This window comes from Odocoileus virginianus, unplaced genomic scaffold (genome assembly GCF_023699985.2).
Source record: "Odocoileus virginianus isolate 20LAN1187 ecotype Illinois unplaced genomic scaffold, Ovbor_1.2 Unplaced_Scaffold_5, whole genome shotgun sequence".
In the NCBI taxonomy this organism is placed as follows: domain Eukaryota; kingdom Metazoa; phylum Chordata; class Mammalia; order Artiodactyla; family Cervidae; genus Odocoileus; species Odocoileus virginianus.
The window spans coordinates 1,411,228-1,439,148 of NW_027224267.1; the positions used below are offsets into that span (position 1 = coordinate 1,411,228).

Below are 27,921 nucleotides of genomic sequence, written 5' to 3' on the forward strand. Positions count from 1 at the left end.
CAGGCTGACGGCCGCTCTCGTTGGTTGCAGGCCGCCTGGTTCATTCCCTCCTTGGGTGCGTCCCTCCTGGCGGGCTGACGGCCGCTCTCGTTGGTTGCAGGCCGCCTGGTTCAGTCCCTCCTCGGACACATCCCTCCTGGCGGGCTGACGGCCGCTCTCGTTGGTTGCAGGCTACCTGAACGTGCTCTCCAACAGCCGCTGGCGGGAGCGCTGGTGCCGAGTCAAGGACAACAAGCTCATCCTGCACAAGGACAGGGCCGACCTGAAGACGCACATCGCCTCCATCCCGCTGCGCGGCTGCGAGGTCATCCCGGGACTGGACTCCAAGCACCCCCTGACCTTCCGGCTGCTTCGCAACGGCCAGGAGGTGGCCGTGCTGGAGGTAGGGGCCACTTGCAGGGAAAGGCAGTTAAAACTAATTTCTTCACTATACCCTGAAAGCTTTCATTTTTAAAATTTAAAATTTTTGTTAATGGGCTATTATTAATTTATTTTCTGCTTCTCTATTAATTCAAACCTTTTTCTGCTTTGTCTTTTTTTTCCACTTAGCATTATCATGAGTAAGTTACAAAGATACACCTATGTATACATATGTATGCACACATATACATATGGACACACACATATGTATACTTATTTTTCCAGTGTACATGTAAGTATATTTATGTTGTACAGTTGATAGAAATCAGGATATTTTGGATTTGGTAAAATGGCCAATGTGTGGTCTAAATTTATCAGCCTGTGTGTGTTAGTTGCTCAGTCGTGTCCAATTCTTTCCGACCCCGTGGACCATAGCCCACCAGGCTCCTCTGTCTGTGGAATTCTCCAGGCAAGAATACTGGAGTGGGTTGCCATTCCCTTCTCCAGGGGATCTTCCCAACCCAGGGATCGAACCCAGGTCTCCTGCATTGCAGGCAGATTCTTTACCATCTGAGCCACCAGGGAAGCCCAGTCAGATCCAAAGCCAGATTCCAAATGACCGCAGTTATTGGTCCTTTAACGGACTGGAACCTGGTGGTCCGGAGTTGACGATGAGAAAGTGAAAGAAGGAAAGAGGCTAATATTCCCTGGGTTACGCAGCCGGCTTTCGCGCTCCAGGGAATCAGCCAGAAATAGAGAGATAAAGAGAAAGAGAGGAAGAGAAAGAAAGAAAGACGGGGACCAAAGCTCTGATGGAGCAAAGGTGTTTTAATCAGCATGGCGTGGGCATATATACTGTAGTTATTCTCAGCAAAGATAAAGATTAAAATTCCAGACTTACAAAACACAAGGCGATCCCTATTAAAGAGAGAAGAGGGTACTTATCACCATAATGAGAAACTAACAAAGGAAATGCCTGGATTCCTCAGCCCCAGGAAAGGCGTGCCTCTCCTCTTAATTCCTGAATATTCAGGAATTAATAAGGGCCAAAGGTTTCCTGACAGATCCATAACAGCACACGGGAAGCCTCCTACTGAATGCTTCCTGACACGCAGTGATGCTGACCAGTGGAGGAAACGGCCAGTTAGCCCACCTAGAAGGTCCTGGTAGGAGATAGGAGTTTGTTTCAGAGACTGCTTTTCTTTTCTTCTGGTGAGAACAAAAAATGATTAATGTCATAGTTCTTCCTCCCACGAGCTCCTCGCCCAGTGGTTTGGATGCTGTGAGGTCACAGGTCAAAGATCCGAGCCCGCCCTGGTGGCTGACCTCACAGATGAGAAGCAGGCCTGGCTGGGGCTGGGGTGTCTGGGCCCCTGTCTTGGTTCTGTTGCAGACTTTGATCACAACCCAATCTGTTTTCCTCTCTCGGCTCCTTTATTTGTCTGTGAAACAGAGCACCGGGCCAGGGTCCGTGTGCTCAGTAAGCGTTTTCGTGCGCTGAACGCTGCGGGGCAGATGGCAGCGGAAAAAAGCTGAAAACGTAAATGAGAAAACTGTACTCTTGGTGCGGAATGCAGGTGTCACCTGAGAGGCCTGGCAGCAGGTCTGACGGGAGTGCGAGGGCAGGAAGGCGTGGGCTGGCACGCGCTGGGTTCAGGGGTGGAAAGAGAGTCTCTGGCCTGGCTGCTGGGTGGAGACAGGAGACCCCGTGGGCAGGGGCAGGGAGGGGCTGGGTGAGCAGGACCCTGTCCCGTCTCTACTGCCCGCCCTGTAGGTGCAGCCTCATGTCCCCGAAAGATGGTGGTTGTGTTTCATTGTTTTTCCCTATTCCAGTTGTGGAATCAAACGCACACACTCAGAAAACTAACCACGCTCAGCGTTCCAGCATAAGCAGAGTCTGCCTGAACCAGTTAAGGAAATGCAGTGATGCAGGCAGTAAAATTGTATTCTGTACACTTGCTAAGATCATTTTATCCTAACTTTTGAGATAACTTGAGAATTACAGAAGAGTTGTGAACACAGTACACATAATTCCACATAGCCTTTACCCACATCCCCCAAATACTAACAAGGTACCACATTTGGTATCTTGCGTGGTATCTCCCGCCTCTTTTTTCTCTCTGTATGTTTTTTTCAGGTAAAAACAGACATGTTTCCCCTCTCTCTCTAAACACTTCAGGGTGAATTTATCAAAGAACGAGAGCATTCCCTTACCAAAACCACTCCATAATCATCAAAACAAGGGAATTCAATTATCTGACTCTCAGATTTTAATCAGACTCCCCCAGTTACCCCAGGAATGCCCCTTGGAAGCAGAAGGAAACCCTAGGTGATATGTTGCCTTGGGCTGCAGTCTCTTTGGCTCTCCCGATCTGGTTTCACGACATTGATACGGGGCGTGGTACAGAGCAGTTATCATGTAGAGGACCCCTCAGTCTGGGGGTATCTGCTGTTTCCCCGGAAATCCACATCTGAGGTCAGCACGCTTGGCAGGGCCCATGGAAGCAGTGGTGTGGTGTGCAGTACATCACGTCAGCCAGTACAGCCGCCAGTCTGCCCCACGACTGGTGGTGTTAGCTCTGACCCTCTGGGTGGGGCATCTGCACGGCTTCCCCACTGCGGAGTTACCGTGCTTCCCGTTTGTCTTTAACAAGCTTCATGTGGGAAGATTCTCTGAGATATCCTACCACTCACAGTTTCACCCGCTGACTTTTAGCATTCATGAATGAGTCTTGCCTGAAACAGCTGTTGAATGACGACTTCCTAATCCCATTATTCCCTCTACATTTGTTAGTTGGTATCTACTGTCAGGGAGATTTCCCTTCCTCTCGTCTAATTGGTTAGTCATTCATTCATTCATGTATGTTTGTATATCAGCAGGGGTTCAGAGATTATTGTTTTAATCAATGAGTATAATCCTGTATCGTCAGGATTTGTCCTGGTCAGATCAGGGAAAGCCCTTAAGCCGTGTGACCCCTGCTGTGTCCCAGAATAAAGACGCTGCAGTTGCCACTGTCCTGTGAGCTGTTTCCTCACATGATGCACCAAGACATTCCAGGCTCATCTCGGACTTTCCCCCGCCCCGGGCCTGCTGGAATCAACCCGGTCCAGAGAGCTCTAGAGGACTCCTCCTGGTGGATGGTGGTACTTGGAAGCCAGGATCTGGGTGGCAGGTGTGCCCTGAGTTACTGGGGTGTCATAGGAAATGGTGTGTATGTATGTGTTTGTACATACGCATGTCCAGGCATGTTTTCATGCATATTACACACACGTACATGCACATGTACACGTATAGCAGCAGTAGTAGTGCTAGCCGCTCAGTCGTGTCCGACTCTCTGTGACCCCATGGACTGCAGCCCGCCAGGCTCCTCTGTCCATGGGATTCTCCAGGCAAGATACTGGAGTGGGTTGCCATTTCCTTCTCCAGGGGATCTTCCTGACCCAGGGATCGAACCCAGGTCTCCTGCATTGCAGGCAGATTCTTTACTGTCTGAGCCGCCAGGGAAGCCCATACATGTATACACTCGCATCTCAAACCTGAAAGTGAAAGTGAAAGTCGCTCAGTCGTGTCAGACTCTTTGTGACCCCATGGACTATACAGTCCATGGGATTCTCCAGACCAGAATACTGGAGTGGGTAGCCTTTCCCTTCTCCAGGGGATCTTCCCAACCCAGGGATCAAACCCAGGTCTCTTGCATTGCAGGCAGATTCTTTATCAGCTGAGCCACCAGGAAAGCCCAATCTCTACCTATTTATCTACTAAAAGCCACAAGATTGTAATTAATATTCTAAATTCAGTATAACACCACTGAGATAGTTATTAAAAGTCTGAGGAAATTTCTGAACAATGAGGAAAATAGTTAAGAGTGTAAGAGTATCCACAACATCTTAGATATTGTGTTAAAATGCTTTTAAGAATACTTAGATTAAATAATGATGAATGCATGGCTAGAGGATCAGTCACAGATACATTCTTGACATAGGTTTTTGTTTGGGGAAGGGCAGAAGACCAGTGAAGAGAACCTATTTGTGATTTTTTTCTAGTACCCAGGTGTTCATTAACTTGGCAAGCGTTGGTTACATTCCTGCTCTCTGTGAGGCGCACAGTTGGGACCCCTTCCCTCTGTCCCGTGGCCACATGCGACACTGGCCAGGCACGGTCTGTCGCTTGAACAGTATTGCTGGTCAGTTCTATCAGCGCACAGAGGACAACTTGTCCCCCCTCAACCGCTCTTTCTCCCAAGAGGTTTTGTGCCTGCCACGAGGCATACATGCTTAGTTGTATTCTGACCCATGTTCAGCTCGTCCAGGTAACAGTGTTGAAAGCCCAGTTTTCTTTAAGGGTTTAGGCTCAACTCTCACATCTTTCTTTATATAAAAATTTTGTAACTTTTACAAAAACTTTAAAAATAAATTTTTTTACATTCAGGTACCTCATAACTATGTTTTCCATAAACTTTAAGCATTACTCACATATTTGAATACCGAAAGTATTTAGGCATTTGAAATGCTATTATGAGTAATGTAATCGATCTTCTGAATCACATAACAGGGACAGCTTAGAATTTTAATGCACTGAATCTTAAAGATCTATTTCAGACTTGTAAATCGGGCAGATGACATTTGGGGAGCATTTGAAACTTCCTAAAAAGATAGCATGCACAAAGCAGCCCAATGCTTGTCAATACAACGACAACTGTATCCACACAACTACTATGAAAATGGAAGTGGGTTGATTTACTGTACCGTCTAGTCAGGGTGATAAAATTGCTATTGCAGGCCCACGTGAGAGACCACAACAAGGGCTCCTGGTCAGCAAAATTGGTGCCCACAGTGGCCGAGACCTGACGCGCTGTCCAGGTTAGGCACCTGTGGTTGGAGGGGCTCCTCCTGCTGCCCAGATTTTATTTGCCAAAGTGAGGAGGCTTTCTGAACAGCTTCCTGTGGCTGGGATTTAAATAACCCCATTAGCTCCCACGTCTTACACCCTCGTGCCTTTCCCAGAATAACCGGGGGCGTTTAGTGCCTCCCCAGAATAACTGGGGGCGTTTAGTGCACCTGGGGGCGTTTAGTGCCTCTGGTTTCTCTTTCCTGGGGCATGGTCCTCATGCAGCTTCTGCCGTGAGGCTCAGCGTGGACGCGGTGCTGAGCCTGCGACGCAGGCGGTGGCTGCGTCCTCGTCGTCTACATCTGCACGTGCCCGTGCTGCCGTGCCTTTCCTGTCGTGCTGTCTCTTTACTGACACGTCTATGAAAATGTGGAAACCATGCTGCTACTTACTTAACATGCTCTTTCCGCCTCTGCCCTCGCCAGGCATCTTCTTCTGAAGACATGGGCAGATGGATTGGGATTTTGCTGGCCGAGACGGGGTCCTCGACAGACCCCGGGGCCTTGCACTACGACTACATAGATGTGGAGATGTCGGCGAACGTCATCCAGACGGCCAAGCAAACCTTCTGGTAAGATCCTCTGCTGTGAGGAACGGCACTGAAGTTAAACGACTTCATTTTTTTCTGTAATGTCCTCCCTTTTATGTAAGTATATAGCCTTAAAGGGGGAAGAAAAGAAAAACTTACTAAAGACTCTCCTTTTTTGTATTAGCGCAGATTCTGGTGAGATATTTGTCATTTCAACCATCTGTGTTTTGTATTAGAACAGGGGTTGGCAGGCTTTTTGTGCAAAAGGCATGACAGTGATATTTTTGGCTTTGCAGACCAAGTGTTCCCTGTTAAAACTGCTCAGCTCTGCCGTTACAGTCACACACATAAATGAATGGACATGGCTGTGTGCCAATAAAACTTTATTTGCACACACAGGCAGTGGGCCATATCTGACCCGTGGACTATAGTCTGCTGACCCCTGTATTAGGGAAAGTTCTATAAAGCAGAAATAATTCTCCTTATTGTATAAGTGAGGACTGCATTTTCAAAGCCATCAATCATATCCTTTTAAAACTTCAATGTGATTTTTTTTAAGGGCTGTTATGCATAAAAACATTTAAACAATGAGTATTTCTTTCAGATAATCATGGCCAGGATAATTAATGCAGCAATTCTCAAAGTGTGGTCCACAGACACCTGTGGGTATTCAAAACTCTTTTTAGGCAGTCCCAAAGGTCAAAACTGTTTCCATAATGACGCTAAGAAATTATTGTTGTTCTTTGCATTTGCATCAGTGATGCAGAAGGAACCAGGGACGGGGGGTAAGTTGGCAGGTACCTTAGTACCTTCTTAAGTGGTCGCTTAGCACAGTGCTGCGACCACGGTCACCACCATGCCTTTGTGGCAAAAGAAGGTGCTGGGTTCACTTGAGACATCCATGGTCAAGCATTGAAATTGTTCCTTTTTCTGTGACGGGCCAGATGGTGGATCTTTTTTATTAACTCTCTTGACTCCACGTCTTTTTGACATTTATGAGACGTAGCGGGCAGGACACTCAGAGCTCTTTATTGCCTGAACTGTCGTGTTGTCGTGAGGAAATACTCTTATGTGACTGAGTTGCTAACTCAACTAGCTCCTCCCCATCCCACCACCGTTTTATTTTTCATTTTTACCGGAAAGAACAATTCACACATGAACTGTCGTTATTCAGACGTAGGCATTTGCAGACACTTTTTCAAAAATGAACTGAGCGAGCCTCTCATCTCGAGGAAGATGGCCAGCAGTGTTCGTTGCCTGCGATGGAGTTGAACTTTCACTGAGAATTGAGAATTCTAGGAGCATTCTATCTTCCACTCCAAGCCAATGTCTTCCCGGTACTCAGACTTTTGTGAGAACATCGGTGATGATGTTAAGTGTGATTTTTGATATTGTGTCATGAAGTGTGTGCATTTGGAAGGTCTGCCTCAGTCACGCACAGGTAAAAGATCCCTCCCACAAGTATTATAAATGAATGGGTATTCATGTCAAAGCGGGCAAGCAAGTTCATTGATACAGTTTCAGATTCTACATGGCAACTAATCATTAAGAAATTACCACTCATTGAGTTTTGGTGTAGTATCAAAGAATATCTTCCATGACCTGGAAAAGCTGTTAAAATACACCTCACTTTTCCAACTAAATATCTGTAGGAGGCTGGATTTTCTTTGCCTACTTCAACCGAAACAACATATTACAACTGATTGAACGCAGAAGCAAGTTTGATAATCCATTGTCTTCTACTGAGCCAGACATGGAATAGATTTACAAGCATATCAAACAGCACCATTTTTCTCATTTTTAAAAATTTTAAAAAGGTATCATTGACATTGATAAAAATATGTTGAAATACAGTGGATTTACTCATATTTTTGAACGAATAAAGGTGAACACATTCCTGAGTCTCAGTTGCAAGCACCGTCAGCCTCGATAGTGAACACCCGCGCAAACCAAAGCTCTTCGGCGTCTTCAGTAACTCTGCAGGGTGTAGAGACGCAAAGCTCGGGAGGCCTTCTCGTCGGCCGGAACTCGTCTGTGAGATGGAAACGCAGCTGGTTGCTGTTCCGTGCCGTGCGCTGTGCAGAGCAGGGGTTGGGCGCCCTTTTCTGTGACGGGCAAGTCAGCGGGCGCTTTCAGCTTTGCAGAGCACGTGTCCCCAGCACGACCGCCCCCCTTTGTCACCGTGCCCCGCTCTCCGTGGTCAGGCAAAAGCAGCAGCAGAGTCCTGGAGCCAGTGGACGTGGCCATGCCCGGCCGGAGTTGGCTGGGTCCTTTGCGTGAAGTAGGGCCTGTGAGCTTACGACGGAAGGAGCACTTGGCCAGGAGGAAGGGCCCTGGGTTCTGTCCTGCTGCAGCAGGTGCTAAACGGAAAGGTTTGGGACATGTCCTTCCTAACCTCTCAGTGTCCAGCTTCTTTTTGTAGAACACAGAGTTTAGGTAACATGATGTCTGAAACTTTGGGCTGTTGTAGCTCTGATCCCTGGATTCCTGCTTCTGTCTCTCTCATCCTCGGAGAATCTGGACTGGGACTCGAGGGAAGCGGATTGAAAAAGAGCAGGTGATGGAGTTGTATGATCAGCAAGTGATGATAAACATACCAACAACTGTTGACAAGCCCACCCAGGCCCTCGAAGACTCTGAAATCCTTTGATAAAGTCAAAGATAAACTCAGATGTTTGCACTAGTTCTGTTTAACATCAACACCACCATCTAGCTTCTCCACACAAGTGGTGTTTGTGGGGGACTGGAGCAGTCCTGAATGGGGTTGTGGGATGAATGCTTGGCCAGGGAGAAGGCGATGGCACCCCACTCCAGTGCTCTCGCCTGGAAAATCCCATGGACGGAGGAGCCTGGTGGGCTGCAGTCCATGGGGTCGCACAGAGTCGGACACGACTGAAGCGACATAGCAGCAGCAGCAGCAGGGGACCCAGCAGAGTAAAGATAACGTCGGCCTGGTTTAGGAATCGGGCTCCCCTGGTGGCTCCCTGGTAAAGAATCTGCCTGCGATGCAGGAGACCTGGGTTCTATCTGGGTCAGGAAGATCCTCTGGAGAAGGAAATGGCAACCCACTCCAGCATCCTTGCCTGGAGAATTCCATGGGAGAGGAGCCTGGCGGGCTACAGTCTGTGGGGTCACAAAGCATTGGACACGACTGAGCGACTGAGCGTGCACATGTTAGGAATCAAGCCACCATGTTCCACCCAACGAAGGTAAATGGCCTTGACAAAGTGAGGCCATCCTATGCAGCTTCACCGGACCATCCCCAGGAATGTTAGAGGGTTTCTGAGGTACAGACTGCCTGTACGCCCTCACTTCTGTTGTTTGGAAACCAGAGTGACAGTGATCACTTGCTCACTGTTCTGTTCATTCTTGTTATTTTTTTCCATAAGAAGATTCTGTCTAATTAGGAAAGTGTAAGTAAACTACAGTGAGTCTCTTAATTGTGTAGTAAATAAAGCACATTAAAGGAGCTTTTTAAGAAGCATAATATCCTTAAGTCCAGTTTTGCAAAATCTTCGCATATACAGTGACATAAAAGAAAGGAGTTCATGGTTGTTAACTGTACTGTTTGGACGTTATTAGTTTCTAAAAGCCTCTCCTACATCTACATGTAACTTCAACAATAATAAGCAAACTGGTAACAACATTTAAGAGAAATCTTGACTAAAAATATTTCCCCTAGGACCCAGATGAGTGGAATATTCATCTGAACCAACTATGAGAAGGTCACATTTTCGAAAAAGGAACATAGATTGCAATTTTGAAAATTGATTTATTAAAAATATGCACAAGTTTACAGCTATGAGAATCTTTGCCGCACCATTAAAATCTTTATTGATGTCACTTAGCAATAAAGTTTATTCTTTTTTATTAGTTTTCTGTTAAACCTTCTATAACAATTAAGAGAGAAGAGATTTAACAAGGAAACAGTGTTCAAAATATAAAATATGGTAGCCTGCCAGTGTAATAAATAATCTAAGATTAATTTCTGCCTTTATGTAACTGGCAGCTAGTTAGCCAATCTTTTCGAGGTCATTAGGGGAATTTTCTGTGCATTGATTATGTCTGAAGGAGAAGGGCAATGATATATTTTGGGATGAGGATGCCAGAAGAAAGAATAGGAGTCTCAGGTCTCCTAGAAAAAGCGGTCTGTTTAAGAGTGTTAGTAACAGTAAAGAGTCGAAGCATGCTTTCCCGTGGCCTGTTTTTAAATAAGACCCGATATATATGATATATTACATAGCAGGTGTTCTGAAAGTTTCTTCTGGAACTCCTTTCAAGTCACGCTGGGTAGGAGCCCGTAACAAAGCTGTGACAGCGCTGGTGACGATGAAAGCTGTAGATCAGTGTGGACACAGGGGGGGCAGGCAGACTGGCGGGAAGCTGTCACCTCCAGCCAGCCCCTCATCTGAGTCCCCAGGAGATCTTACTCTAAAATGCAGTTCCTGAAAACACAGGTGAACCTTTGAAAGTGTTACGTCGTTGTAAGAAGCGGATGAGTTCTGGAGACGGGTGGCGGTGCGGGCTATGCCACAAGCTGATGTGCCTCGGGCCCAGAACTGGGCCCTGAAAAGTGGTTAAGGTGGTGGCATTCTGTTATGTGCATTTTACATATATATATATATATATATATGTATATCCTAAAGAACCTGCCTGCAAATGCAGGAGACAAGGGTTCAATCCCTGGGTCAGGAAGATCCCTGGAGGAGGGCATGACAACCCACTCCAGTATTCTTGCCTGCAGAATCCCCATGGACAGAGGAGCCTGGCGGACTACAGTCCATGGTGTCACAAAGAATTGAACACAACAGAAGCTACTGAGCATGCACATATATTTCTGTATCTTCTGTTTTGGTTTTAACAAGTGGCATGTGGCCTCTTATCTCATTTCTGTGTCTCTATGGGGCTAAGAAACGACTGCAGGAAGAGTGTCTGGCCAAAAGGGGAGGGACCTTGTATTTAGTCTTGGATCCCAGAGACCTAGCCGGGGGGCCCAGGTCCCGCCCTGAGAGATGACGGGCAGCCTGGCTGGTGGCCGAGATCTCTTCCAGCTGGGACAGGACATCCTGAGTGTCTGTGACCTCCTGTTGGGTCCTGTGGTGCAGAGCGACCTACTGGTGTCTGTTCCGGGGGGGGGGGGGGCACGCAGGGGCTGGAACCTGGGGACCCAGACCAGGCAGGAGACAGCCCCGGGCAAAGCGTCTGTCTCAGAGCAAGGGACAGCCCTGGTGTCAGTGCCCATGGGCATTGGCAACCCGTGGGGCCGGGGGGGTCATCCCATGGCCTGCCTCTCATCACCAAACCTTCACCCCCAAAGTACCCCCAAATGGGGTATTCAAACCAGAAAACCTTAAATGTGTATCTGAAAGCACATCAAATCTGTCTTTCTTGTATTCTTTTTTTCCTATACGTTGCTGTTATTTCATCGCCAAGTCGTGTCCGCCTCTTTTGCGATCCCATGGACTGTAGCCCGCCAGATTCCTATGTCCACGGGATTTCCAGAATACTGGAATGGGTTGCCATTTCCTTCTCCAAGGGATCTGTCTGACCCAGGGCTTGAACCCATGTCTCTGGCATCTTTTCCTAAATATATGTTAAAGCATCTTAAGTACAGAGCAGTCATATGCGTTTTTGCATCAGGAGAAGAGTTACTGTGTGAGATAGCTGTGTCCCGGGTGGGACTCTCTCTGCGTTCTGTGTTCTCCCAGCAGAGGGCAGCACTGCACCCGAGCCGCCTTCCCGAGCTCGGGCCGGGAGGGTGGGAAACGCAGCATTATCCCCTGGGTGGATCCCTACAGCCCCTTCCTCTCATTCTCTCAGGAGCCAGGAATCCCAGGGCAGCTTTGTGGCAAGTGTCTGAGAGGCAGGTCTCCCCTTCCCACTTCCTGCCCGCAGTTTTGCTCATTAGCCCTGTTTTTTTTTACATTCATCTAGTTACCATAGAAATGTTAAGATCCCAAGAAAAAGCAAAATTTGGAAAAAAAAATTTTTTTTGGTTTTAAATTTCAGGCTATCTTAGTTTTTTCATTTGGGAAAATTGGAAAATCTCTAGGGTAATTGTTCCCCAGGCCTTGAGGTTTTTCACTTGGACCATGAGCAGACCGTTCACACGTTCCTGCCTTCCCTGCTTCCTGTTTTCGTGCGGGTCGTATTTGTTGAGCAGCTGTCACCCCGGCACACGATGGGTGGAGCTGGCAGAGGCCATCGTGTCCTCCTGAAGCTGCGGTTCCGGTGGGGAAGGCAGACATCACTGTGTCACGTGTCAGGGGGTGATTAGTGGTAGGAAGGAGCAGGGGACAGCAGAGGGGGAAGGGGACACTGTTTACTTCGGGTGATCGGGAAGGAGGGGTCTCAGAACTGCAGGTAGAGAGCCGCTGGGAGCCTGGGATGCAGAGCAGGAGGGGTGGGGGAGGTGAGGGGAGTGGGCTCGGCGCTCGGAGCCTCGCAAGTCACCAGCACTCGTGTGGGTGACATGGCCTGCCCTGCCTCCCGAGGGCTGGGGGTGGCCGCCCTCAGGCTCCCAGAAGTTCAGGGTGTGGAGGGCGGAGGGGAGGGAACAAACACCCAGAGCTCAAGAAAGGCTGTGGGATGGACGTTCTAAGGTGCTTATAGAACAAGGTCCATGAACTTGCCCTGAGAAGAGCCGGAGATACTTCGGTTTTGCAGGCCAGGTGGTCTCTGCCTTCCAGAATTACCAGGCTCATGAAAAAGGCATGTGGAAAAAAAGGAGATACAGACAGTTTATCAGTGAAGGGTCCAGGTAAAGGTGTTCCGGTGAAGTTTTATTGGCAGCAGCAGGCTGAGCCCCTGCTATAAATGCTGAACGCCGGGTTGTTTGTGGCACACCAGGCGTGTGCGGGGCCGCCCTCCGAGTCCCCGGCAGGATCGTCCCCGGTCTGTGCTGCAGTCCCAGGAGCAGGTGACGTCCCGTCCTGCAGGTGAGGGTCCGCCCTGATGGCTGTAGAACACCCAATCCTGCCCGGGTCCCGACGTTTCTCCACCCGCAGCCCTGGGCAGAGCCCAAGCACCTGTCGGTACTCCCAGAAGGCTCAGTGATCCACTGGAGGTCGTAACCCGCTTCCTCTCTTTCAGCTTCATGAACCGGCGTGTTCTGTCCACTAACCCCTATGTGGGGAGCACCTCCAACGGCTATGCGCACCCCAGCGGGACGGCCCTTCACTATGATGATGTCCCCTGCATCAGCGGCTCGGTGAGTGTGGCGGGCAGAGCTGGGGGTCGGCTGTGCTGGAAGGCGGGCTCCCGCGGGTCCCTGTGACTTCCCCTCCGTTCGGCCTAAACGAGAGAGGCAGGATGAAAACCGCACCCCACCTCTCTCATGTTTGAAACCCCCTTCACCTTAATCCACACGTGAACACGAGGGTCATCGGCACCAGAAGCCGGTTTGTCATTCGCTTCAACACCATTAACCAAACACCGTCGGAAATCTCCATCAGAAGGGAGACGTTGCTGCAGGGTAACGACTGAAACGCCAGCTCCGGACACATTCCCACGTCCTCAGGGTAGCTGGGACTCCATGTCGCTGGGACTCCTGTCGGTGGAGGAGAAGCCGGCCTGCCGGCCTGGCCTGCAAGGCCATATTCGAGTGCAGATTGAGATGAAAGGGGCTCCGTGTTAGGTCGTGGGTGTCAGGGTGCGGGCAGGCTTGGAGATCCTGTCCCAGCTGCAGAGCACAGCGGTAGGGAGTCCGGCCTGAGTCCAGGGTGGCCTGGGGTGGGCGGGACACAAGTCCTGTCCCACCCATCAGGCCTGGCCATTTGCCCTCTTGCCCCCCATTCCCACTCCACCTTCAGCTGGGGTCTCCAGGACTGGAGGGGCTCTGGTGTGCGCTGTGACCGTAGCTGCCCGCTCTGCAGAGTGGGAGCCAGGAGCTCTGGGAAAGCCCGTGGTGGCCCCCACAGGAGCAAGTTCCAGGCCAGGCACTGGGCCCTTTCCCAGGTGGCCCAGCTCTTGGGGTCCACTTGCTAGTCTTGGGGGCGCCTCCCCTGCCATCATAGACCCAGCCGCGCCTCATCCGTGCGGGACATTCTGCTCCTCTGAGCCTTTGGCCTCAGCCCCAGCTGTTTTGAGAACACACAGCCCTGCCCATCTCACTGCCCGAAGGCCCCCTTGTGAACCTTATCCCCCCAGAGGGGTTTCTCCCAGGGCACGTGGTGGGCGGAGCGGTGTAAAGAAAGCCAGGCCTTCACAGATGCCCATCTGGGTCCCCTGTCCCATCGGTCCAGTTAATGCCATGCAGGTTCGGGTACCCTAGGAATGGGCTTTTCTTAGGGCACACACAGTTCCCACTGGCCCAGAGCTGAGAAGCTGCCGGCTCCAGACTCCGCACCGAGGAGGCATTTCTGCGTGTGTATCACTGGGCGGGCAGCGTGAGAGATGCAGCCAGAGCGTCCCGCATTCAGGGGCTTCTGACTCGCTTGCTTGTTAAGGGCTTCCTTGGAGTTCAGGCCTCTTTTCAGACTGTCGTTCCCCTTCCTGGGCTCTGTGACCAGGCCCTCTGTTTCGGAGGAGCTTTCACTCCTCAGCTTGACAAAGTTTATACTTTTGAGCCACAATCCCTGACATTTTAGCAGTGTTTCAACTTCAGTAATTCTTTCCTTTCACGTTCTCCCTGAGGCCTAGATGAAAGTGCATCTCGAAAACGATCTTCTGACAGGCGCACACGCACTTTTAACCTGCAGATGCTGTGGAGTTTGTTTTCCAAGCTTTCCATGTGACCTAATCCTTTGGTATTTTAGGAAGAGGATGGTCCCGTCTAGACCGTCTTAATAACCCGGGACAAATATGTGCTAGGTTGTCATTATGAAACGCTCACATCCACGTTTATCTGCATGTACTGTTATTTTTAGATTATAGATGTGTCCCCAGCACACAAAAATAGACGCACTGAAGTGACTGCAGCGGAACAAAAACATTCCTACAGTGAAATTTTAAGCCTTTTCTATTTTTATAACAAAAGGCCGTAATTGCATTCTGGCAGAAAGGAACTCTGCCAGGATATAAAAATAGACTAAAATAAGTATAGTACATGAATTAATATTTTCTCTCTCTTTTTTTTTTAAATGCAAAGCAATTTATAAAGACCTTTAAAACTTAAAAGAATCTGGCCATGGTTGTGAGTTTGGGTTTTAATTTATACTTTAATGTCCATGTTCTAAAGTGGCTTGTAGCTATTTTAATCCTTTGTATAAAGGTTTTCCACTGAAGTAATGCCATTGTATCAATTATAGTTTGAAGCATCCTATTTTCTATGATGATTTGACTTCTTTCTTGTAACAGCCTGTGATTTTGGCCGCTGTGCTTTCTTCAGGCCTAACCAAGTGTGGGACGCGGGAGATGCTGGCAGTCATGTGACCCACAGAGCCCACACCCCCGAAGCCCACATGGCAGGCTTGGAAGGGTCGGCCGGTGGTCTGCGCCCAGCCCCTCCTGGCCTGGGGGAGCCTGAGGTGCAGACGCTGAGGGCCGTAGTTACGGGCACGGCTCTCAACTCCGGCTCTGCTTGATACAGCTCCTCCTGATCCCGTGCCTTAGTTTCCCCTCCTCTGTAAGACTCCTGGCAGAATTCCCTGCATCGTGCATCAGTTTTACTGTGGAATAAGATAAAGTGCTTCGCTGGGATCTTAAACTCATTATTGACCAGGGGATTTTTTTTCGGAAACCAATGCCTGTCACCCGTAATCTGTCGTGTAGGTGAATATTGTACGTCCCCCCCTCAGCAATGCTCGGGCGATGAAGAACGTATTAACACGTCTGTGATCAAGAAGTTAACATGTTTTCTCAGGAGAACCGGAGCCCCTGATCTCTGGATGGACCCCAGTTCAGCATCCTTTTCCTTAAATCACGTTGTTTCTGCTTCCTGGGTCAGGAGGACTTCCAAAATCTGGTTCTTTAAAGACATGTCGGGTTTCCTCCCCCCGCCACTTTAATAAATAAAGCAAAACAAAAATATCATTAGCCAATGACCCTGGGAACAATTTAAGAAAAAAAGCCATCTCAAGACCCCAAAGGTAGAAAGGCTGTTCGGAGTGGGTTCACCTAGTCGTGTGTGTGTGTGTGTGTGTTACTGACAACAGCATGGGGCGTGCATGCGTGTTCTGGGGTGCTTGCTAATAACATCTCAATATGCTCTGCTTCCTGCGGCCGGGGCGCCGACTAACGACGCGCTGTGTGTGTTCCAGTGGGGCCCCGACGACGACGCTCCCGCCCCGCGCGGCCGAGGCCCGGGCGAAGAGGCGCTCTATGAGAACGCCGCCCTGTACGATAGCTTGCCGTCTCCGAGAATCTTTGCTCGCTGCCCCCCCGCCGACAGGAAGGCTGCTAGGCCGTCCCCCGACAGGCCGTCCCGTAACTGCTACCAGCACCCCGCCTCCTCCGGCCTGCCCTCCTCCCCGCCTCTCACTAACACCTCTTCTGTGGGGAGGGCGTCTCTCGGGCTCAACTCACAGGTACAGCACCCCGTTCTGTAGTCTTCTAGAATCTCTGTCACGCTTCTCCTGCAGGGCCCGGCGGTGACAGGAGTGTCCGCCAGCTCGTGGGCAGTGAGCCCCGTCGGGGGTCGAGCGCAGTCTTCCCCTCAACTAGGGTATGATCTGCAAATGCACTCGGCGTCCGGCCACCCGGGGACGGGTCACGAGAAACGCGGAGCGAAACCGTGTTACGTGCCAGCCTGACTAGTTCAGGGGGCTGCCCTGGTGACTCAGGGGTCAAGAATCTGCCTGCAATGCGGGAGACCTGGGTTCAATCCCTGGGTCGGGAAGATTCCCCTGGAGAAGGAAATGGCAACCCACTCCAAGTATTCTTGCCTGGAGAATCCCATGGACGGGAGCCTGGCAGGCTACAGCCCATGGGGTCACAAAGAGTCAGATACAGCTTACTGACTAATCAACAACTACTGGCCCAGGGTTGCGTTCTGTTTGTCTTCTGCCTCTGCCCACCTCTCTCTCCATCCTTGTGATGTTCCCCAGTGAATTTTGTGAGTTATGGTAATTAAAGGCAAAGTATTAAAGAGCATGGGGCGGTAAGTTTTCAGAAGACTTCTGAGCTGCAAGGTCCTTTCCTGTGTTTTCGTTGCATGTACTTGAGGAAGGGTGGGCTCCACTGGCCATTGCTTCCAGACCTTTAAGCAGGATTAGTCCAAGGATTACAGTATTCTCCCATCATGAGTGTAGGAGTATACTCCCTAAAATGGAGTGGATAATACGACTCTTGGATTATCACTGAATGGTCAGTAAACTTGATATTGAGTGATTGTCCATCCCACACCTCTTCTTTGTGGCAAACTGTGACGTTTCAGTGTAAATATTAATTTTGTGTTTGCACGCATTTAAACTAAGATCTAAGTGGTACCTGGAAGAATACGCTACAAACATAAAGCACAGGACCACATTTTAAATTATTTTCTTTTCCCTCTAGTTTTTGGGGTAATCTTGAGGAAATGATGAATGCCAAGTAAGATCCTAGAATTTCAGAGTGTGATAGTTTATAGTGGTTCTTTCAAACCTGCTCTTTTTCTCAAAGTCACGTAGGGAGATTTTTGTCTTATTTCTAAAAACAGCTGGAGATGGTGATTCAGTGAGTCTGAGGACCCAAACCAGTGTATCTTCAAACATAAGTACTTACATAGAAAGTTTTTTGATGAGTGAAAGTGACGTGAAAGTCACTCAGCCATGTCTGACTCTTTGCCACCCCATGGACTGTACAGTCCACGGAATTCTCCAGGCCACAATACTGGAGTGGGTAGCCTTTCCCTTCTCCAGGGGATCTTCCCAACCCTGGGATCGAACCCAGGTCTCCCGCATGGCAGGCAGATTCTTTACCAGCTGAGCCACCAGGGAAGCCCCTAATACTTATTTATGAGCACTTACATAAAAAGTCTCACAGGTCACATGCTTCCCTTACTAGGTGAAGGTATTGACCTGTCTTTTTATTGGTATTGGAGTTCACTTTGGTAAAAACGATGGGACAAAATATCCTGTCATATCCATTTGGAGTATCCCCTGATTAGTTTGGAATCACTTGACATGTGGTTCGTTTGTGTTTTGTTTTTGTTCATGTTACTTTCAAAGTGGGAAGCACATTTGCAGGTCGCTTACCTTCAGTTTCCGTGTCCTCATTTGGCCATTTAGTGGGGACCCGCTACACTTAACACACACCTGCCGTATGTGCGCCCTAGATGTGGGCACTGTGTCATTTAAGCTTTTTAGGAGCCCTGTGGGTGACATCATTTTCAAATGAAGCATGCAGGCTCAGAAAGCATTAATGCTCAGCACCTCCTAAGTGATGGAGTGGGAATTTGAAGCCCCCCACCCCGACCCCCCACAAACCCAGGCTCCCAGCAGTAAGAAGTGTGTGTATGGAGGAGCCGGGCTATCTAGCTGGATTCACGACCCAGCCAAGGTGCACACACATCACTTGTGCAAAATGCAGCCCGGGTTGGCTTGCAGCCATCAAAGAATTAGGGATGCACTGAATTATCCTGAAATCCTGTAGTGAGTTAAAATGCAGTTCATACTGTTCCTGTATTTAGCTGCTTCTGCTTCCTTCCTGAGACCCCGTGAGCGAATCAAACGGTAGTTCTTCACCCAGTTAGGACGTCAGTATAAAGCCCTGGGAGCTGAAGACTTCAGTGCACACGGTCTGCTACTTCCCCGAAGACCATCCCACCGCAGTAAAAGCTGTCTATCCTTGGACACCCAGACTGTTGGTAACCTCGGTCCAGTGCTCTCGGAAACTCACAGTCTGTGCCACCTCCCAATAGAAATAGGTAACTTCGGCGCACTCCCAACTGAGGACATCCTAGTGTTCCCTGTTGGCTCCGAACCTTGGTGCTAGAACCTTTTCAGCCACTCTGGGAAGTTCACAGCCGTCCAGTGTTGGGAAGCCAGGCCGGTGTCTACCAAACACCTGTGCTTTTTTTCTGTCTGTGCTACATTCGAAAGAGTCAGAGACTGAACAGTTGACCGCAAAAAAACCCAAAAACAGGTGTTTGTCTGCTTGTTTTTCATTCTCCCACATGTTTGTTTCCACAGTCGAAGGGTAAGAAGCCCCCCGTGGCCTCCAATGGCATTATAGGCAAAGGCAAGGCTCCGAGCGGGCAGCAGAAAAAGGCTGACTCGGCGGCGGGCGTGAAGCGGACGCCTTCGAGTAAGTCGATCCCTCCGTCTCCCGTGTTCTGGCTCTGGGTGCGGCGTGCAGAGCTGGGGCCGCGTGGCCGTCTCCCTTCCCACCTGGGGAGGTGGAGCGTGCCATGTCGGGGGTGGGGGGTGGAGGCAGTGGGCAGTTGGAGAGAGAGATCCTTTCACACCCGGATCCTTCCTTGCGTGCTGGGTCGTGGAATGGCCGAGACGGTCAGCCTGGCGCCTCGGTTGCAGCATACCCGAGCAGACAGAGCCGGTTCCGCTGCAGACTTGCTCACGCGTGTTTACCCGCGAGGCGGTTCTGGGCTCAGGGTGGTGCTGACCCTCGATCGGTGGGTCGGGCTCCTCCGTCTGTGTCCCCGGTCTTCCGAGGGAGCCGCTTGGTTGGGTCGCAGAGGCTGTCTGAGCTCAGCCTCTGCGACTGGGAGGCGCAGGCGGGGTCAGCTGGGCCTCCGTGGCCCCAACAGTGGGGGCATCACGTTCCCTCAGCGCGCGGGAGCCTCTCCAGGTCTGCCAGGAGCCCTGCGCCTCCCGCCCCGCCATGATCTCTCCCGCCGTGTCACCCCCGGCCCCCACCCCGCCCCGCTATGCGAGTGGAGACGCAGCCTCGGGGAGCTGCTGAGGCTCTCCGAGGTCGCCCCGAGCCCTGCGGACCGGGTTTCCAGGCTGCAGACCTGGCAGGGGCCGGGCTGAGCCGAGGAGCCCGCCTGCGCCCAGCGTCCTTCATGACCCACAGACGCGTGCCTCCGGGGGCTCGGTCGGTGTGTGTCTTTGTATCTGCTTCAGCCCCGGCTGTGTTGGATCGCTCTTCATCTAGTCAGTCGGGCAGGGGCTGCAGCTGGAAGACCAGGCAGCGGGTGCCCAGGGGTGCTGTCCCCGAGGGTCCCGCAGGCAGACAGGTGCTTCAGACGGGCCCCAGTGCAGGCTCTCAGCAGGCCTGGGAGCTCCCCGCTGAGTGTGGGCCTGTCGGGGAACTTTCCCAGGGAGGAAGGTGGGAGTTAGGAGCTCCGTCTGACGCGACCACCTGGGAAGCCGAGCTGACACTTTCTGAGCTGGGATCAGCGTAGCCCCAACCCCAGGTGACTGGGCACCTGGCTGCCAACCATGCTGAGTGCCGGCGGCTTGATTTCAGAGTCCGGGAGCACGCGGCAGGTGAGACGGGGCTTGGTCCATGGCCTCAGGTGCGCACAGGCCCGCTGTCGTCCCGGGGGCTCGCGGCGCCTGCCCTGGGGAGTGCGGGCCTCCTGACGTCGGCTGCCCGGCTCTGCCCTTCTCCTCAGACACGGTCCCGCTCCCCCGTCGGGCCTCATCGCCATCACTTGTTTAACGTGCTCTTTCTGACCTCATCTTTCGGGCAGATCGCGTCTCCCTCGTGCAGTCGGGGGTGCTTGCGGGCCCTTGGGTGCACCTGGGCAGCGGCAGGCGGGACAGAGGGCCGTGTCTGCAGTCCCCTGTGCTGCGGGGCTGGGCCACAGGAAGCCTGCCCCTGTCGTCTCTCGGCACCTGCTCCTCGTGTTTCCTAGACGACTGCTCTCCGTATTTCACGAGGCCTTCGGTAGGGAATCCTTGCTACCTTTGGTGACATCCAGTGATGAAAAAAGAGAAATTGCAGTCTCTGTTTTTGCCGCATTCAGCCTGTTGCATGGCATCCCGGATGGCGTTTATTTCACGGGGACCAAATGATGCGGGAGGCGGTAGGCGACTGTACACAGCTTTGTCAGGAAACAGCTTAGATTGGAAACGAGCAGGCCGAGTTTGGACTGCGTTCTATTTGTGGAATACACGGTATCCACGCCCCCGAGAGCAGTGCTTTTCTTTCAAGCCTTTTTAAGATTTTTCTGTTTGATGTGGGCCATTTTAAAGTGTATTGAGTTCCTTACAATATCGCTTCTGTTTTATGTTGTGGTTTTCTGACCCTGAGATACGTGAGATCTTTGCTCCCCAGCCAGGGATTGAGGGGCCCCCCTACATTGGAAGGTGAAACCGCCTTCAGCACTGGACCTCCAGGGGAGTCCCTTGCATTTCAGGTTGTTGATGTGGTCATTCTCATGCTGTGGTCCTTTAAATAGCTTTCTTTGGGGGTGGGGGGTGGTGGGTTAGTGAGGGGAAGATTGATGGCTGTGTACCTGCTTCCACAAATGCAGTTTCATGCAGTCACCGTGGTTTGCCTTGCAATAACTGATGAGTCCTGGGTTTAGGAGAGGCGCTAGAAGTGGCTGAAAAAGGCTCACCGTTGGCTGGGAGGGTGGACAGGGCTCCAGGGGCTCCGTTATCGCTGACTGGGATGAGAGCTGCCAGGGAGTGTCCACGCGGCCCGGGCATCACGCGGCCCCGTCAGAGGGACGGGTTTTAGCACAGGCATCGACTGTGTTTTTTTCAGCCCACAAGGTGGGATTTAGCACTTCTGCTTTTTGGGGGGTGACGCTGAGGCTCCAGGAGATTAATTGCTGGCCCACAGTCATGGCCTCTTCCCTGGTTCGCTGCCTTCATGATTGACCATGACCCCCTCTCCCCACCACGGCTTCTCCCCAGAAGTCATTTCCAATCTAGTAACAGTGTCAGACATGCAAATAAACCACTGTGGTGTCTCGTGGGACGTGAGCTCCCAAGGGCAGTGGTGCAGAAGGCCTTGAGTCATGGTCAGGTGTGAGCAGTTAGCTTCAGGGGCATCGGGAGACCATAGGAGCTACAGAATTATTGTTCCATCACTCAGCCATGTTCAACTCTGTGACCCCATGGACTGCAGCACACCAGGCTTCACCATCTCCTGGATTGCTGAAACTCATGTCCATCAAGTTGGTGATGCCACCCAACCACCTCATCCTCTGTAGCCCCTTTCTTCTGCCTTCAATCTTTTCCAACATCAGGGTCTTTTCCAGTGAGTTGGCTCTTCACATCAGGTGGCCAAAGTATTGGAGTTTCAGCTTCAGCATCAGTCCTTCCAGTGAACATTCAGGACTGATTTCCTTTAGGATTGACTGGTTTGATCTCCTTGCTGTCCGAGGGAATCTTAAGAGTCTTCTCACAAAATTGTGAGCCCTGATTATCCTGGAAAGGCCAGCACAATTAGAGGATAAGAGCACAGGCTCAGGGTTTAACGCGATGTTAGCTAGTGGTGTGATGTTAGCCAAACCCCTCAATTGTCCTTAAGGCTAGCTTCCTCTTTGTTCATTTATCCACGCTCTATGTTTAATGAGCATTTAGCTAGTGCTCATTCTGTGCTTGCTCAGAGTTCTAATGAGTGTTAATTTAACCCTCACAACAACCCTGTGAGGGAGTCCCTGGTGGTTCAGCAGTAAAGAATCCACCTCACAAAGCAGCAGACATAGGAGACTCCGATTCCATCCCTGGGTCAGGCAGATCCCCTGGAGGAGGAAATGGCAACCCACTCCAGTATTCTTGCCTGGAGATTCCCATGGACCAAGGAGCCTGGCGGGCTACAGTCCATGGGGTCGTAGAGTCAGACACGACGGGGCGACTATAAACAACCACCCTGTGAACTGCCCGCTCTCGATCCCCCCGTTGCGCAGGTGAGGACACTGAGGCACAGAGCAACGCGGAGCCTTGTTGGAGGCCACACAGTGCGGGAGGCATGCTGGGACCCCCGCCCAGGCAGTGGGGCTCCAGACGCGGCCCTGGGCGCCCCTCCACTTTCTCACGTGTCCCCTGACTCCGCAGGGTCCTGGTGTGAGCTCTGTGCACACCAGGGGCCACCCTGCCACCCGTGGAGGGGGCATAGCTGCCGTCAGAGTCAGCAAGAGAGTCCACAGCACCGTTGTAAGGGTCAGACATGATGGCAAGAGGACTGCACGCATCAAGATTATTCCTGGCATGAATAGATCCCTCTTCTCAGATTGTAGAACATTTTATTCACTCTCGACCTTACTGAAGAGTATACATGGCATCCTGCCTCAATGGGAGGAGTTAAAGAAATTTCCTAATATTCTATTTTTTTTTTTTTTTTGCCTTTTCATACTGTTCCTGGGGTTGTAAAGGGTTCGACATGACTGAGTGACTGCATTGAACTGAACATTCTGTTTTCATCTTTGAAATTCATTTCAAAGAATATCAGATCATCGGAACCAGTCACTTTTCTGCTTGGTTCAAACTTGTCCTGTTCTTTTTCCTCGTTGGATTAGCAAAGTAACTCGCTTTGAGTTTATTTTATGGAGTTGGCGGATTAAACAGGCTTTATGAATTAGCCCATCATCTGCTTGGTTAAATTTAATTTCCTACCGATGCTTTCTTTTTTGACAGATGCTGACCAGTACAAATATGGCAAGAACCGGGTGGAAGCAGACGCCAGGCGGCTGCAGGCCAAGGAGGAGGAGCTGCTGAAGAGGCGGGAGGGCCTCCGCGACAGGCTGGCCCAGCTGCGCAAGGAGAGGAAGGGGCTGAGGGCCGCCATCGACGTGAACAGTGGTACGCGGGCCCCTCCCGCGGGGCCAGCACCTCTGCCGGGGGCTGAGCCTCGCCGGCTCTCTGCTTCCACCCGGTGCTTCTCGCAGTTTGGGAGCCTTGCTGGAACCTCGGGGCGGGGGCCTCGGTGTGGAGTAAGGACCTGGCAGGAGGAGGCCCCCCGGCTGGGGCCCGGGTGGGTGCCGGGAGCTGTCCCAGCCTCGGGTGCTGACGGCCGGGTGGTCGGGAGCACGAGCCCCAGGGCTCCGGACCTCTGGTCCCTGGCTGTGATGGAGGTCTCGGGGAGGACGCATCATCCGCAGAAGCCCAGGTGGGAGGTCCCCCGTGGGGCCGGAAGGAGCCCCCCTTTCCCTGCGGAGGGACCAGCGAGAGTGGGGTGATTGCGGACTAGTGGATGGGATCTGGGAAGAGCCCAGGGGGACAGGAGCAACCCCAGAAGTGGGGGGAGGAGGGGACCCCGGTACGGACCACAGCCCGTCTGTCTCTAGGTCAGGCCTTCTCCCTGGGGGAGCTGGGCGAGCAGTGCCTGGCTCTGGGGTTGGCGCTGCAAAAAACATCTCTCTGCGTCACTCAGGGCTGAGTCTGACTCTGGGGCGAGGATGACTCTGTCGATTGTGATCCTTTGGCCTTGGGTCGGGGGTAGGGGTGAGGAAGAGGGACCCAGAGAGTAGGACGGTTCGGGAAGCAAGCCCCTGCTTTCCATCGGCGTCTGCGCCGGAGGAGCTGGTGGATGTGCAGCAGTTATCCAGCAGCTCCAGCCATCCCCGACTCTGTGCCTAGGTGATTTTTTAAGAAGGAAAGCCCTTTCGAAGCGTGAAGAATGGGAGGCGGGTGTGCACTGGTCCGAGACAGCCTGTAGGAGGGGCAGGAGGTGGCATCTCCCGTGAGCGCCCCCCCAGCCAGGGACAGGGAAAGGGGATCAGAGGCTTGGGCAGAGACCTAGATGGGAGCCCCCAGGTCAGCAGGACGGGAGGAGAGTGCTTCCCTCCGTGTTTCCAGTTGGCAGGGTAGTGAAGATGCAGACAGATTAGACCAGCTTCAGGCCTGGAAAAAGAGAACTCCCATGTGCTGCCAGGCACCAGGCTGGGGCCAGGCCCACTGGTCAGTTAGCCCTCAGGATCAGTTTCCTTATCTGTCCAGTGGGCACATTGCCTGCCTTCCTGTGTCACTGTGACACATTTCAGATAAGATAAATAAAGCAAATGTGCTGTGTTCTATGGAGATGTGAGCTGTATTATATTTTGATCACGGGGACAAATAAGATGACTCAAGAGTAGAAAAAAATGAGAACAGGAAAATATTCAGTTGTTTTAAGACAGCGGCAGCTTTGGAAGCCACCTGGTCCAAATTGCTCATTTTAAAATGAGGGTGTTGAGGCCCAGACCCCAAACTCCTGACGTTTGTGAGGATCAGGGTCTTCTGTTTCCCAGTCCATATTCTCCCAGCTGCATGAAGCAGGGCAGCTGGGAAGGGACCCTGCTCCTTTCAGGAACCACAGGATTGGAGTTTGGTGGGACGGATTCTAGTTGCAGGGAGCAAGACCCCCAGGGTTGGGCCGAGCACCTCCCAGGCCGCCCCGAACGTCTGTCCTCGGATGCTTGGAAGTATTTGCCTTCAGCTGGAGCAGTAGTGTTCCTCTGGGATTTCAGGCAGGAAGACCCAGGTGGTCCTGGAGGAGAAGCTGAAGAGGCTGGAGGAGGAGTGTAAGCAGAAGGAAACGGAGCGCGTCAACCTGGAGCTGGAGCTGACGGAGGTCAAAGAGAGCCTCAAGAAGGCGCTGGCTGGCGGCATCACCCTGGGGCTGGCCATCGAGCCCCGCTCAGGGACGTCCAGCCCGCAGGTACAGTCCGCCCGCTCCCCGGGAGAGGGACGGGGCGCACTCTCCTAGGTCGAGACTCATCCGCATCCCCCAGCACCAGCCTCGCCAAGACACAGCTCGCGTGTCCACCTGAAATGCTTTCCTTGGCCGTGTCTCAAGGTTACAGACCCTGAATTTTTTTTCTCTGTCTCACTGAACTTTTTTTCAAAGGTGGTGGAAACCCCGAGTCTATTTTCTTCCCTTTGGCAAAATCTGAGTATATTTTGGGTTGGTCAGAAAGCTCGTTCAGGTTTCTCCCGTCTGATGTCGTGTCTCCGGGCACCGATCGCTGCTCTGGGGTGGCCCGGGGCCCTCCCTTCCTCTTGAGGGTCTCCCACTCAGGCCCCTCTTTCAGCCCTCCTTCCCTGTGCCCTGCCTCAGGCCTGCTCCTCTCCCTGGAGGGCCCCTGCTGGGGTCCCAGAGGCTCTCTGCCTTGTCCCCTCGATCCAGCCTGGGAACAGTGCTGCCATGAGGCGCTCCTGTCCCGGGGGAGGGCATGGGCTGCCCCCCTCAGAGCTCAGCTCGGCTTCCCAGGGGGTGGACAGAGCGCTTCCCTCCTCTCCACCCCCACCCCTCAGCCAGAGTGGCCTTGGAAGGCCTTTCCAAGTGAAGGGAAACGTGGGGCGAGCTGGCTGCAGCCCCCAGGGCTCTCAGCTACCCTCGGAATGGTCAATGAAGCCCTGTTCTCCTAAAACGGCGTTCTGTGAGATCTCTCCTGTGTTTACATCACATGTGACGCAACGAGCACAGGGCGCTCAGTCCTCGAGGCCTCATTTGGGGAAGGACAGCAAATTACAGGAGCAGTTTGCGATCTCACCGGGGCCCGGGTGACCACGGATCCGCCCTGCTCTGTCTCAGGACTTGTTCTGACCGGTGGAGACCACGCTGTAAGTGGCCAGTTAGCCTGCGGATTGGCCCGTGGCCACTGCCGGGAGCCGCACCCCGCAGCTGCAGCATCAGTCCTTCCAGTAAATGTTCAGGGTTGATTTCTTTTAGGATTGACTGCATTGAGCTCTTTGCAGTGCCAAGAGACTCTCAAGAGTCTCTCCAGCACCACCGCACGAAAGCATCCATTCTTCGGTTGTCACTTTTGCCTATTTCCCAAGCCCATTTTCTTCATTAAACATTTTCCTCATGGAAAATACAGCTGACCTGGAACCCACACCTCACCCAGCGCCTCCTCTTTCTGTTAACAGTCTCCAGTTTTCAGGCATCGGACTCTGGAGAACTCGCCCATGTCCAGCTGTGAGACCAGCGACGCAGAGGGCCCGGTGCCCGTGAACAGTGCGGCCGTCCTGAAGAAGAGCCAGCCGGCCTCCGGCAACTCCCCGTGCCGGGGCCACGTGCTGCGGAAGGCCAAGGTGAGCGCCCGCCCTGCCCGCTGGGGGAGCGGCAGTGCTGAAGGGGAGCAGGTATCCTGGGGGGGGGGGGGGCGGCGGTGACTCCAGCGCCGATGCAGGCAGGAGGGGTGGGGGCACTTCAGCGCAGAGTTTGCTGGGGACGGTGGGCCAGCTGAGGAGCTAAGCGTAGCCTCCTGATCCGGTTCTACAGCTACTGTATATCTCCCGTGTTGTAGGCAGATGCTTTACCGTCTGAACCACCAGGGAAGTCCCTATATGTAGATACTGTTCCACAAGTACCTACCCAGTTCTTTCCTAAAGTCAGACCCTCCTTCAGGAAGCCATCCTTCCAGAGTCAGAAACGGCGAAGATCTGGTCTCTAGGCCCGCACCATCTGTTGTCAGGAAAGCCTGCAGCTCTGGTTCTGTCTCCTGGCTTCTTCTGACTTGTGTCTTCATTGATAAAACAGAGATTGGCCAGGTGACCAACGGGATCTTTTAAAAAAAAAAGTAAAAAGGCGAGGCGTGAACTCTTCTCCAACCCCTCCCCTGGCCTCCCGACCCTCATCCCGTAAACCTGTGCCCGCGGGGCCATCCCGGCGTGCCTTTCAGTCTTTAGCTGGCACTGCCCACTGAAAAATTTTGATGCCAAACTTAAAATCTCAGAAAATTAAAGAAAAAAAAAAAGCTATAGACTTTCAAAGGAAGCAGTTTTGGATGGTGTAGCTGGCCGTGTGTGCTGTGAGAGCATCCTACTTGGTCCACTCACCCTACTTCATCCAGAGGAGTTTCACTTGTCCTGACGAGCGTGGGGGCTGGCCGCCCTCCCCGCTCTCCCTCTGGGACCCTCTGTATGCTGCCGTTACCCTTGTTCTCTGGCGGTTTTGGAGCCCAGTGCGGGTTGGCTGGGGAGGTACTGTTTTCTGGAAAGCGGACCTGGTGTTCGATCAGATCAGGAGTAAAGCGCTGGCCACACGCTGCCGTGTTCACGGGCCGGTCCCTGACGGTGACGGCTATAAATAGCATCTGCAGTGTCTGCCTTCACAGCACATGCGTTTGACTGAGCCTGTGTGTGTTGGTAAATTTGGGGAAAAGGATGATTGTGCGCCATTGGTTACTTTACTTCAGTTCAGTCCCTCAGTCGTGTCCGACTCTTCTCGACCCCATGAATCACAGCATGCAAGGCCTCCCTGTCTATCACCAACTCCCAGAGCTTACTCACACTCACGTCCATCGAGTCAGTGATGCCATCCATCCATCTCATCCTCTGTCATCCCCTTCTCCTCCTCTGTCATCCCCTTCTCCTCCCACCTTCCATCTTTCATTAGCATCCATTAAGTATTCTTAGTTTGCAGAGGAATATGTTTTGCT

At 52.0% G+C, this 27,921-nt stretch overlaps 1 protein-coding gene across 3 annotated transcripts in view; it reads left to right on the forward strand.

Moving 5' to 3' along the window:
• The window catches only part of AFAP1 (actin filament associated protein 1), a 148,714-nt gene that overhangs the window by 115,151 nt on the left and 5,642 nt on the right, over positions 1-27,921 (forward strand). For 2 of the 3 annotated variants that reach the window (XM_070462507.1, XM_070462508.1), the window contains 8 exons: positions 171-382; positions 5,674-5,819; positions 12,870-12,987; positions 15,977-16,243; positions 18,827-18,941; positions 23,192-23,356; positions 25,003-25,193; positions 26,408-26,572. In XM_070462507.1, coding sequence (XP_070318608.1) covers positions 171-382; positions 5,674-5,819; positions 12,870-12,987; positions 15,977-16,243; positions 18,827-18,941; positions 23,192-23,356; positions 25,003-25,193; positions 26,408-26,572 — 1,379 coding nt within the window. The remainder of the gene's footprint in view (positions 1-170; positions 383-5,673; positions 5,820-12,869; positions 12,988-15,976; positions 16,244-18,826; positions 18,942-23,191; positions 23,357-25,002; positions 25,194-26,407; positions 26,573-27,921) is intronic. The other variant, XM_070462509.1, reaches the window with a different exon arrangement.